The sequence below is a fragment of the Sinohyriopsis cumingii genome, chromosome 3, assembly GCF_028554795.1.
Source record: "Sinohyriopsis cumingii isolate HCF-2022 chromosome 3, ASM2855479v2, whole genome shotgun sequence".
Classification (NCBI taxonomy): domain Eukaryota; kingdom Metazoa; phylum Mollusca; class Bivalvia; order Unionida; family Unionidae; genus Sinohyriopsis; species Sinohyriopsis cumingii.
In genome coordinates this window covers 114,428,585-114,441,581 of record NC_142963.1, presented here as the reverse complement: position 1 = coordinate 114,441,581, position 12,997 = coordinate 114,428,585, and the positions used below count along the sequence as shown (strand labels likewise).

General features: G+C 34.6%; 1 protein-coding gene across 1 annotated transcript in view; it reads left to right on the top strand.

The window, feature by feature from the left end:
- The window catches only part of LOC149803623 (transient receptor potential cation channel subfamily M member-like 2), a 155,179-nt gene that overhangs the window by 18,900 nt on the left and 123,282 nt on the right, over window positions 1–12,997 (top strand). The window contains exons 5-8 of the mRNA XM_089953363.1: window positions 527–707; window positions 4,034–4,200; window positions 7,629–7,833; window positions 9,981–10,146. Coding sequence (XP_089809489.1) covers window positions 527–707; window positions 4,034–4,200; window positions 7,629–7,833; window positions 9,981–10,146 — 719 coding nt within the window. The remainder of the gene's footprint in view (window positions 1–526; window positions 708–4,033; window positions 4,201–7,628; window positions 7,834–9,980; window positions 10,147–12,997) is intronic.

Sequence of the window (12,997 nt, the reverse complement as noted above, 5' to 3'; positions counted from 1 at the left end):
GTAACCATCACCTAGACTCAGCTAGAAAATATACGAATCAACAGAGTAGCTTCACATGAAAATGGTTATTAAATAATGAGTAAAGTACTTCATTATACCTGGGGAACACATTTGGAATGTCTCCTTTATGCTGAACATGCAGTTGGGATAAGATAATTAGGACTGAATCAGTGAGGTGGAACCATATCAACTGTGTTAATTTGTAGAAGGTGAGCGATTGTTATCAGTTGGGTTTTCTTTCTGGCTGATAAACCTCAGTTCCTATGCCCATGAAACCTGTCTCAGATGAATTCTCAATTCAAAGAATCAGAAAGTAAATGATGAATGGTTATTCATGACTGTTGGATATTAAAGTAACTTGTGTAGGGTGAGCAGCATTGCATTTTGTAATGATTTGCCACCTCTTGTATTGATTTCTGTATCATTATTGCAGAAGTATTGATGCATTGATATATCAATGAATCATTTCACCCCATATCATTATAAAAGTTCTGTCACTTAATTCTTGGTTGTTTTTTTTTCTCAGTATGTTCGTGTTGATTGTGAAACAGACTTGGAGTCTTTGTGGACCATAATGACAAAGCACTGGAAATTGCCTGTTCCCAAACTCTTGATTTCAGTAACTGGTGGAGCCAAAAGATTTAGTCTTTCACCAAAACATCAGCTGATCTTTAAAAGGGGTCTAATGAATGCTGCAACTTCAACAGGTATGAGTCTATATCTATTGTTAGTCTTTCTTTTTGCTCAGACTGTTGTCCAACACCATGTTGTGTTGCAGTGTCATAAAGTCAGTTCTTAAGAGATCCCATTACACAGTGATGTCATGAGCACAACTTTTGTTTACACTTATCCACACTGAGTCATGAAGACTGAAAACTTTGTTGAAAATTCTGCCATTATTAGCTGTGAATTGAAACAAAGATGCATACCATAAAAAATTTCATTAATTCTCATCTTTCCATCCATGAAGTTGTCTTAAAAATCCTTACTAACTATTGTGAAAATCAACTTCCTGACAATAGACAATTAGGCAGCTACTGAACATGTGATAGCAACATGACTCACAATGGATAAATGCATCAGTAACACTGTTTGAAATACTGTAGTGTATTATAAAGCTTCATGTGGAGCTGTCATTACTGATTTTCAGAAATGGTTCTTTCTCATTACATGTATAACTTTAGCATATTTACAAGAAACATACTTTTACATTTTAGTTTATAATTAAATTGGAATGCTCAACATTTTTCTTATTTATATCAAAGTATTATGATTTTCTATTTGATGACAAGCAAGCAATTTTACTTTTAACATTTTGTTCAGTCATCCTTATTTTTTTACATATAATTTTCTTGATTAGTAGATAATGGTAAGAATGATGGTATATTGAAAATAAAGCCATTCACTGTAAGTTTCGTCTTCTGTTTCTGATTATTTGAACTTACAGAAAATTGAGTAATGAAAGATGCAAGACAGTTTTGAAGTACATTCAAGGATTGATGTTCCACATACATTGCCATTTAATTTTGTTAAATAACAGTTCATGAGGTAAATCTGATAGTTTTGCTTACAAGAAAACAATATTTATTACAATATGATTGCAATTTGATTCTTTTAGCTTTTGAGACAAAGTCTCACAAAAACAAAAATTATGATACAAGAAAAGCTTTAGGAATGCAACTTAAAAATTTTCCATCTAATTTTTTCTATGTGATATTGATTTCTTACATTTGTCCTTAGTTAAGGAAGAACATTAGCATTTAGAGAAAAGTAAGAGGGAAAATTGTCAGAAATGTAATAAATAATTGAGACACATATGATTTTCATGGTATTTTGAGCTAATTCATCTCTCAGCCTATATGCTTTTCATGGTACTGTATTTTGACCTAATTCATCTCTCAGCTTATATGATTTTCATGGTATTTTGAGCTAATTCATCTCTCAGCTTATATGATTTTCATGGTACTGAATTTTGACCTAATTCATCTCTCAGCTTATATGATTTTCATGGTACTGTATTTTGACCTAATTCATCTCTCAGCTTATTTGATTTTCATGGTATTTTGCGCTAATTCATCTCTCAGCTTATATGATTTTCATGGTACTGTATTTTGACCTAATTCATCTTTCAGCTTATCTGATTTTCATGGTATTTTGAGCTAATTCATCTCTCAGCCTATATGCTTTTCATGGTACTGTATTTTGACCTAATTCATCTCTCAGCTTATATGATTTTCATGGTATTTTGAGCTAATTCATCTCTCAGCTTATTTGATTTTCATGGTATTTTGAGCTAATTCATCTCTCGGCCTATATGCTTTTCATGGTACTGTATTTTGACCTAAATCATCTCTCAGCTTATATGATTTTCATGGTATTTTGAGCTAATTCATCTCTCAGCTTATATGATTTTCATGGTACTGTATTTTGACCTAATTCATCTCTCAGCTTATATGATTTTCATGGTATTTTGACCTAATTCATCTCTCAGCTTATATGATTTTCATTATGCAGTTATTGTCTTTGTAAAAAACATGGAACAACTAGACAAACTATTAAACTTAAAAATATGAATTAGATCATAAAAAAAATCCACACTAAGTCTTTTGGGTTCTTTCCAGATACTTGCAGCTATAGTGAAAAGTCGTTAAGTTGCAGAACATTCCTTACGTATGGTATAGTCATCTAGCTTCTCCTAATACTTTTTGATGCAGGTGAGGCACTTATTATGCCTGCCCTCAGTGACCATGAACATTTTGCATTTAGTACACTTTGCATCATCATTTAACTGAAATGACAATATTCACATAAAATTTAATCAAAAATATATAAAATAATGTATACCACTTGTAGTAGATTCCTATCTATACACTAGATTACTCAAATTGTGGATAGATGGTTGAAAATAATCACAATAGTTTTGGGAGGGCTATAGTACAATCTTGAATGTACTGGAGCAAAAGCTTAAATCTAGCAACACCTGGCAAAGACATGGGGAGGTAGTTGGCAAGGGGAGGTAATGGGCAAGGGTTACTGCTCTTAAAAATTTGAAATTTTCATCTTTTTGGGATGGTAGTGGATTTGGAAGGTAGTGGAGATTTGTTCCTGGTGATAATGTATTTGAGTAAATATTCTTGGAGTAACATAATTTACTGAAAAATTTGCTCTTTTGCCAGCTACTCATATTGGTTCAGATATTAGAATAATGTTATACCTGAAATGGAAGAAACCAGAAAATGCAGTGAAAGCTCTGAATATTTAACGTAGGGATAATAGTTTGCTGTTACCAGAGACTTATTGGAGCATGAGAAAAGTATTATCTTGAAGGTTTAGAGACTTTCCTAAGATCACCAGTAATTGTTGTTATTATCATTATTTTTGTTGTTGTTATTGTTGTTGTTGTGGGGTTTAATGTCATTTTTCAGTACATGATAGGCTATACATGGAGGCCAGTATTAATGGTGGAGGAAGAACCTGGGAAAACCACGGAAAGAACCACCGACCCACGAGAAGCTACTGGCAAGCTTTCTCACATACCAACATTGGCCGAATCCAAGACTCGAACCCACGCAGACAGAGTTGAGATGGCAGTGATCAGTAACGGAGAGCGATTTAGACCAGTCGGCTGCTCGGGGCCCCTCATTATTTTTGTAACAAAATCAATTACTAGGTACTTAAATTATATACCAAACACCAACAAAAGAGAGTACTCACTCAGCGTGTGAATTTCTGATGTTTAAATAAAGCTGACATCACAAAAGCACTTAAAACCAGCCAGAACCAACTTGACCAGGTAAGAAAGGGAAAGTACATTCCCTTGCATTTGCTAAAGTCTGATTGAAGTCAGCACTGCAAAGTGAGTGCATTATGTCTATTCTATATACGCCCCATTAATGTTTTGATTATGACAGAAAAATTTATTACCAGAGGGTATTTACTAGAATAAATATGGTAAACTACACTGTCATTTTATCTTTAGAGCTGTTTAGCTGAATAAGTATGGCATAAAACATCTGTTTTATTATCTCCACAGGTGCTTGGATAATCACTGGAGGAATGGGGACAGGAGTAATGAAGTTTGTTGGTGAAGCAGTTAGGGATCACATTCTTACCAAGGGCATCTCTGATAAGAACATTGTGGCCCTAGGTATTGCCACGTGGGGCTGTGTTACCAACAGGGAGAATTTAGATGGTGAGGGGGTAAGTCATCATGAATTAACTTACTTGCAGTTTCATTAAAATTTGTAAAACCTGTCTTGAGCAACATCTGCTATAAGCAGCCCCCTGTCATTTACAACCATAATCATAATGCTTGGATTGATATGTACTGTCATGAGTGACCATCTACAGAAAGTGACCAGTGACCGTGATTTTTAGGCAATGCATTTCAACACTGCTATGAATGATCATATCACCAAACATATAAAGACAACTGACCTTGATAATCGTTTGTAAACATGACTGCTTAGGAGGGTTCACATGAAAATTCAGATTGTGCTCGATAGCACTGCTGTGAATGATGCTGTTGCCAAAACAGAGACCAACACCACTGGCACTTCTTTAGTTTTTTGTTACAACAACTACTAAAAAAGAAATGACAGCTCTAAACAAGAACTAAAAAGTAGGCTGGCTACAGGTTTCTTATATTTTACAGGTCATGCAGGTAGTGTAATTTGTTATAGATTGTACACTAAAGTACATGCCACTCACTGCAATTGATGTTCTGATATCATGTAATTATCCACTGAGATTAACCATTCTTTCTTCAAAGGAAATAGTCATGGATGTACATTAAGTCAGTTCATAGTTTTGTATTGTTCTTTTATCTTTTGTGAAACCCTTCACAATACTGATAATGCTATAATGAGAAATCTTTTTCAGTGTAGCAGCTGAGTAAATTGTTTGTACTTGGAGTTAATCCATGATGCCTGGGATGATTGAGGTCTTGGTGTTCATCTCTTGCACTAGTTAGTGATAATCATTTTCTGAATTTGATTGCCACCATTGAAGGGTTGTGTTGTTTGTTGCTTTTTTCATGTTATAGTGATTACGACCCACACACCAGACCAACATCTGTTCATCTTCATGCAGCTGGTTTCACCCTTTGTTTACAGAGTTAAGCTCTTTATGTTGTTGTGAATTAAACCTTGGTTGTTGTCTCTACATAAATTTATTCTGTTTCTGGATGAGTTAATTATACCTTTTGATTTCATATATATATATATATATATATATATAATGAAAATAAGTTTACTAATTCTTTACAAATGAAAGTGCAGTTTTAAATTAATTCTCAATATAATATGATTAATTATTTATAAAATACTTGATAGTAAGCATTATGCACGCCATAATTTTTTATTATATAAATTGAGTCCTGATGAAATATCTAACATTTGTCAAAAATATATCAAGATATAATATATATTATTATTTTTTATTTTTCTAATTTTTATTTTATTTATTTATTTATTTATTTTCTGTATCTTTAATAAGTGTGCATTATACATAATAAAAATATTGATAAAACTGTCATAAATGTTATATATATATATATATATATATATATATATATATAAATTTACCCACCAAAGCCTGATAAAAACTGCTGCAGTTGTCATTGCATCTGATGACTGATAGGCTTTCCTCGGCATGCTGAGTCAGTTAGCTACGTGCCCTCTCTGTGGACCAGAACTACATGCAGTTCTGTCCAGATTGCTCAGTTGTCCTAATGACACAATCTGGTTTCATTGCAAAAACAGGTTGCCATTACTAAGCAACGAACAAGTAACTATTCATCCTCTCTCCTTGATCAATACATCAAGAAAGGCAGAGCTCCAAGATCCTGTTTTTGCTTTCAAATATCTGAATCAAAGGGAGAATATCTGCCATGGCCGGACCAAGCTTTTTCTTCCTTTCAAGTCCAGAAAGCAAGACATAACTTCACAAGTGCTAGCAGCTGGTGAAAGGGAGTTATGCAGTTTCCATGAGCTGGGCATTCAGACATAATGTCTTCATTGGAGACATAGTGGGGTCAGTTGCATGGCATGCCAGACCACTTTCTCCAGCTTTTATCAGTGGGACATGGCCTTGCAGAGGAGACAACTGAACCTCATTGGGCCAGTTTCAGCTTTGCAGACAGTAACCACTCTCCACTTATGACAGCACAACCTTTTAACTAGGTGATATTGGCCATTTTTGCTGGATTTACCTGGGAAAAACTTTAAAGGTGAGACTAATGAAGGGCAGAATCCATAGGGATCTCCTCACATGTGTATAACTAAGGTCTACTATTGTGCTGAACTAACAGTAGGAGAATTTCATCCATTAGTAGAACATGCATGGTCCTCCTGTGTGTCAAAGGTAGAGGTTGGATGCTCAGCATTTCCTCCTCCTCACCTATTCTCCAAATGTGATGTGATTAGGTAATGTATTTGCAGGATAGAGCAAATTTATTTCGTAAATTATGTTTCTTCTATAATATTTACCAGATCACATTATAAATAACTTCTCCCACCATTCCTCACAATGCAAGCATCCTTTAAGGTCTCACTAGAGCAAAAAAACTGGTTTAAGCCAGATATACCAGTAGTCACCTAGCAGGTGGAAAGGGGAGTTAACCTGTAAGAGTTGCTTGGCTTTGCATAATATATAGATAGAAAGACACACACACCCCCCCCACCTTTTTCTGGAAGGGCTGGATTTAGAGGTAGCAAAGAAAGTATCCTAATGTAATGTTATCAGGTAAGTATTATAGAAAAAAATAATTTGCTAAAAAAATTCTTTTCCAAGGACACAATGAAGCAGGTAACCAGGGCTGGTACTCATTCCACAGGACATTAATTCTAGTTTTTCATCACAAATTGACTTTTGACTTAACCAGTGATGCATAGGCAATACAGTCTGATAGTGTTGTCTTTATTGTTGGTGTGTTACCATTAAGCTTTGTAGTAACTAGTTTCTCTGATTCTATTAGTATTGTATTAAAGTCATGAAATTTGATGGGTTTATTTTTTGTGAAGTGTGCTGCTTATTGCAGGGAACAGGAGGTTACTGTAACCTACTTTTAACATTCCAGTGATATTGCTAGGTATATGGATTATGCCATGGGTGAGCAGGTGAGAGGCAAAGTATTGTTTGGAATAAATGATGTAAACAATGGCAATTGGAAATGTTAAAATGGACATATGCAATGGCATCTTTTGCATAAGCTCATAATGTTTTAAATGCCCATGTTAAGTCAGTTTAAACATTTCATGAAATTTTGTTTAATGCTGTCTTTCTGGTTTTCTTTATAACACAAGGAGGGACAAGGTATTATTTTGATGGCAATGCCCTAAACAGTTTAAAAGGGATCTTTCTGACTTGAATGCCAAGCAGATGGCATGTTAATTGCATTATTTCTTTGGGGACAGTAGATTAAAACCTCCAGACTATCTCCAAAATAAGAAGACTCACCAATAGCAAACGGTTTGAGTGATTTGTATTTAAACCATGTACTTGGATATCAGACCACCTCCACTTAAGACCACTTTTCCCCACTTCAGTCTCATTGGTCTTGGTTGTGATTTTTTTCTTCTGTATTGATGTCCACACAATTTACTGTACTCACTACTTCTTATTTCCAGGACCGAGGGCTCTGGCCAGCTATTTACAGCTCTGAAGACTTGGGTGAAACGAGGGATAGAGAGGTCCCATTAGATCACAACCATACACACTTTATTCTTGTGGATGACGGTTCCATCAACAAATATGGTGTTGAGATTGAACTTGGAGCCAAGCTAGAGAAATTCATATCAAAGAAGATTGACACGGGAGTGGCAGAGACACAAAGTAGGCAAAATTCTTTCCATCTGGTTATAGATCAGGAGAGCTTATACCGGTAGATGGTCTATTTTCCATCATGTCATGACTTTATGGTCATAAATTAAGTAACAGAAAGAAGCAAAACCAACAAGTTTTGTAAAATTTCACAAATAATGTAATTCTCTAAATTATAAAATGAAAATGTGAGAGAAACTTACAGTATTATGAATTAAATCCAAAATAATCTTAAAAAGTTCTGCAGAAGTCCAAATGAATTAAATGTCCCAAATGAATTCTGGGTCAAACAAATGTTTTTTTATCAAATTATATCTTAACACAACATTAAAAACATCTGCAGGCTGATATTAATACAAGAAAATAGGAAATAGGAATGAATTAATTGCAATGTTCTTATGTATTGTCCTAAATTGCAATATTTTCCTACTCGCTACATGACTTAAGGGATTGTATGTGTTACAGAAATTACATTTTTGCAGTACATATATCCCATAATCTTCTGCTGTGCCCCATTGTGGCCAAATTCCTCCAGTCAAGACTTTGTTTTACCATAATCAACCATTATTGACTAGTTATTATGTTATTTTGCAATGCCATGTATCTTATTTTGTAAACAAAAATAGTTTAAATCCGTCTAATAGACTGCATGAAAATACCTGTACAAAGAATTTTTATCTAACAATGTATCAGTATATTGTTACACCACTAAAATTAGTGATTTTGTAGATGAAAATACATATAAATGATTTTGGTGTTTCTTTGGCAGTATTACAACTTGTGTAATACAGAGAGTTCATTTCATTTTGTGGGCATCAATTTTTATGGGGGGCCTCAGATGACATATTTGTTAGTCGTGACATTTCTGGACTGCTTCCACAGAAGAATCATTTTTCATTGATTCTTTAACTTTGTGGATGCAGCTTACACAGAATCCACAAAAACTGATACCCTATGAAAAATAGTAAATTTACAATAGTATCAAAGTCTAAATTTGCTAGGATGTCTTTTTAATTTTTTCTCCAATTATCTACAGGTAATATCCATGTTCATTATATCCTTGCTCTGTCCCTCCATGGCTAAAAATACCCATTTTCTCAGACATGGGCCCAACACAAGTAGTTATAAAAATTTCACTTGGCAGTGTCCAGTTCCATTTGCACCAACTTGCACACAAGGGTCATACATTTTTTAAAATTTGAAAATGTTTTAACTAATTGCAAAAAAACATAAGAAATACACCAATACTATTTTAAAATCATATTTTCTGTGTTTAGTCTCTCTAAATAGTTTATACTTAAGTTAAAATCAGTCTCATTGTTTACTAAAACGTCTGATTCCATTTCTTTTAAAGCAAAATTGTCTCCAAGTCCTGATATAAACCAAAATTAAATACCAAATATTTTCTGCTTTTCTGTAACTACAGTTTTTATCTGTTAAAAACAATAGCTTTAAATTCCATAATTAGTTCCAGTCACACTACAATGGATGCATTAATATTACAAAAGATAACCAGCCCATATACCAATGGCATCAGCAACATGCACATTTTTGAATTGTTTCCTTGAAATAATAATCACCTTTCATTAAGGATGAAGAAAATTGTATGAGGCACTTTAATAAGTTTCTAATCCCCTCCATTTGCCTCATTGTCAATCACGTGTTTGGGTACCAGTTTATATGTTTATCAACTCATGCATTATACTGTATCAGCAAGAGACATGAAACACACAAACATCTCATTATTATTCATGAAGGACTAGTGAGTTCTAATTAAAGGTACAAAATGAACAGAAATATATGCAATATTGTTCCCAGAAATATATGCAATATTGTGTCATGTACTTGGCATTGTACAGAAAGTTTATTGTCTGAATTTTTAGTCAAGTAAGCAGACATTAGTAGATGCCAAATGAAGATGTTTAAATTTGAATTTACTGTGTTGTATTTTACATATTCACTGAAACTGAGTTATTGAGCTTAGGATTTTGTGAATTTATTCCTTTTACTTAAAACTGATTGAAGTCCAAATGAGTTTGAAATCTATGGACTTTTACTCAGTATGTTAAATAGTTTGTCATCAGTAGTCCTCAGGTATTCATCAAACAATAACATACCCCTTATCTATTTCTATTTTCTGAAATCTTTCATGCATGTAGGTGTGGATTTGCCTGTGGTGAAGATAGTGGTTGAAGGAGGAGTTAACACGATGAAAACGGTCTCTAAATCAGTCATGGAAGATATTCCAGTTCTGGCATTGCAGGGTTCTGGTCGAGCAGCAGACTTCATCGCATTTGGATATCAATTGTCGAAAGTCAAAGATGAGTAAGTCTTATGTGGGTGTTGTAATGGAAAGTGGGCTGGATTCAATAAAGAATACATTACTTGCTGAATCAAAACATTTGTTTGTTGGTTGTGTTAGAAATACCCATAATGTGTCACAGCTGGAACAAAGACTTTCTTTTTTTGAGATAGTTAGCTCACTAAAAGAAAATCTTGCAGCATTTGTTTTGTTTACTGGAGAGTGCCATTTTGAAGTTTTGCAGGAAAATCTTGTCCATTATGAATGTCTGATATTTATTCAGAACATTTTACTTGACATTAGTAAATAAATGCATATTGAATTACATGCAATAAATTTGATGTTCACAGTTGATATAGAGCACAGTGGACTTATCTGTGCATTGCCATCACAGCACAGATTGATTTCCACTGTGGCGTTCTGTCGTATTGGGGTGGGGTTCCCCAATATAATTTAATTAAATTAAATTGAAAGTTCCACCCTGGCTCGTTAGGTTAGAAAGTTAAATTAGTGATGATGTAGATTTACAGCTCTGAGCCCCCAGTCAGCAATGCCGACGGTTAAATTATAGAGAACACAAAGATGAAATTCAATCAATAACAATTTAATAAATGTGATAATTTAAAAACGATAACTTCCAATCACTCGTCTTTCCCTCAACCAAGTGACAGCCTAATTCATCCCGTGATTTACAGTGTGAGTTCGATTTTCCCCCTGTCCTTGCATCTACTCATCTATTCCCGCTGATTCTTCCTTCTTTCTGTTCCTCTAACTCCTCCTTTGTCTCTGTTTCCCTCTCGACTATCTCCTCCTCCAATTCGCTCCTAGACTTCAACTTGTCCTGAGTTCTCTCCTTTTTTCTCTTTTCCTCCGTCTCTCTATCTGAGACTACGGGACCAAACTGAAACTGGTCTGTCCCTCAAAGCTTCCTGTGAAAAACCACAAGGCATTAACAAATGTTTTATCGAACCTCACCTCACACTATAACAACAATTAACCATCAGATAGCTGTCACTGTTTCGGCCACGCATGCATACACATCGAAATTCCCACACACTTCTTGCAGGGTAAACAATGGCGTAATAACACAGTATCAGCGAATTGTTATACAGACATCAATACATTGCATCACTTCAGTATATACACATATATATTTAATCTCATCGTACTACAATCTGACAAAATCAGACGCATGTCTGTACATTACAAATATTCAACAATGGCAAAATCTATAATCATATGAACATATGTGTTAGTCTACTATAAAATACCCACATATTAAATTACAATATTAACTCTTACGACAGCTGGCAAGCTATATAATTCTTTACAAATATCAACTCATTTCTTCAAAATATGCAAACATATTAACAAAACAAAGTAATTCTTCGTACTACGATTCTAGTACTAATAAAGTATACATACGACCTACAATTAAAATGCAGTCGCATTCCACAAAGACCGAACAAATATCTACTGACCCTTTGAAGCTTTCTGTACTTAGAATTTCCCGCTCTAAGATTTTCCCGCCAATAACGAATGGCTATTCAGAGTTACGCTAACCTCTTCTCTGGGTAATTTCTCTCAGCGAACTAACTTTTGCCGGAAAACGCAGGGATATCATTCTACCCAAATCAAGGTCTCCCCCATCTCGATTCTGATTGGGTGGCGCTGTGCCCCTGTCCAATCGTCTTAGCGGCCAGTTCAACCTGTCTGTCTGTTTGCAGGGGAAAGAAGTTAGGACACTCCCACTTCTTCATGCAATTTCTTTTGATCTTGGAAACATTTCGACACCTATGTGATAACTGGCTATCGGGCGCCTCACAACTCCGATGTCCGGTTTTTTGATTCTAGCCACAACAGTCTTACGTAACGGATTAGTGCTAGCCTTCGGCAATGTTCGACATCAAACAATGACCCGTCAGAATTACCTTGATTATACATGTTTCAACTGGGCTACTCTGGGTTGGGGTAAACATGACATCCACCATCTTGAAAATTCCTAGGCAGAGCAAGCTTTGCAATAATAATATCTTTATCCTTATAAAGCAAGACAAATTTCAATGTAGTCAGATTGGTATATCATCAATTTTTGACAAATAATTCATCAAATTTAGAATATTAATTTTTGACCAAATACAAAGAAATGCCAACAGTTAATGTTTATAGTTGAATGAATTCCACTTTTTTTGGAAGTGTATTTTGTAGCTGATGACATTCAGAGCCATTCAATGTAATTTTCTGCAAAGCATTGTGGGTATGACTGGTTGACTGTCATACTCTGATTAGTTTGACCCCTAAGATCAACAGAAAGACTTTTTAAAAATAGTCTGATACATAAATACCAATCACTCTGATTTTGGCAGAATTATTGTTATTTTGAACCTCAGATTATGAAATTGATCTCTTTTGTCAGATTATAGTTCTGCAGTCAGAAGTCTCCAAACATTAGGTCATCGCCTGAAGACATGACAAAATTTAGAGAATGCATCTTTTCGCATAACTTTTAATGGATCCCCATGGAACTTGGTAAAAGTTATTGTCATCTCAGGATGTGCATATCAACAAATCTCTTTGCTCTAGCAAGTTTTCTAGAGTTATTTTGCTTTTAATCTCGTGGTTTCATGCAGTGTTTAACATAATCTTGCAAGCACAAGTATTTTCACTGCTTTTAGCTCAACAGGTTGTTAGGTAAAGTGAGCTTATGGAATGTTCCCTTGTTTTGTATAGTCTGTCATCTGACATCCTTTTTTGAACTTTGTTATTTAGCTTCTACAAATGGGTCAACAGAATTTGACCAAATTTGACAAAAGCATCCTGGCATGAAACCCCTTACAATTTTGTAAAATGACGCCTATTTACTCTCAGATAGCA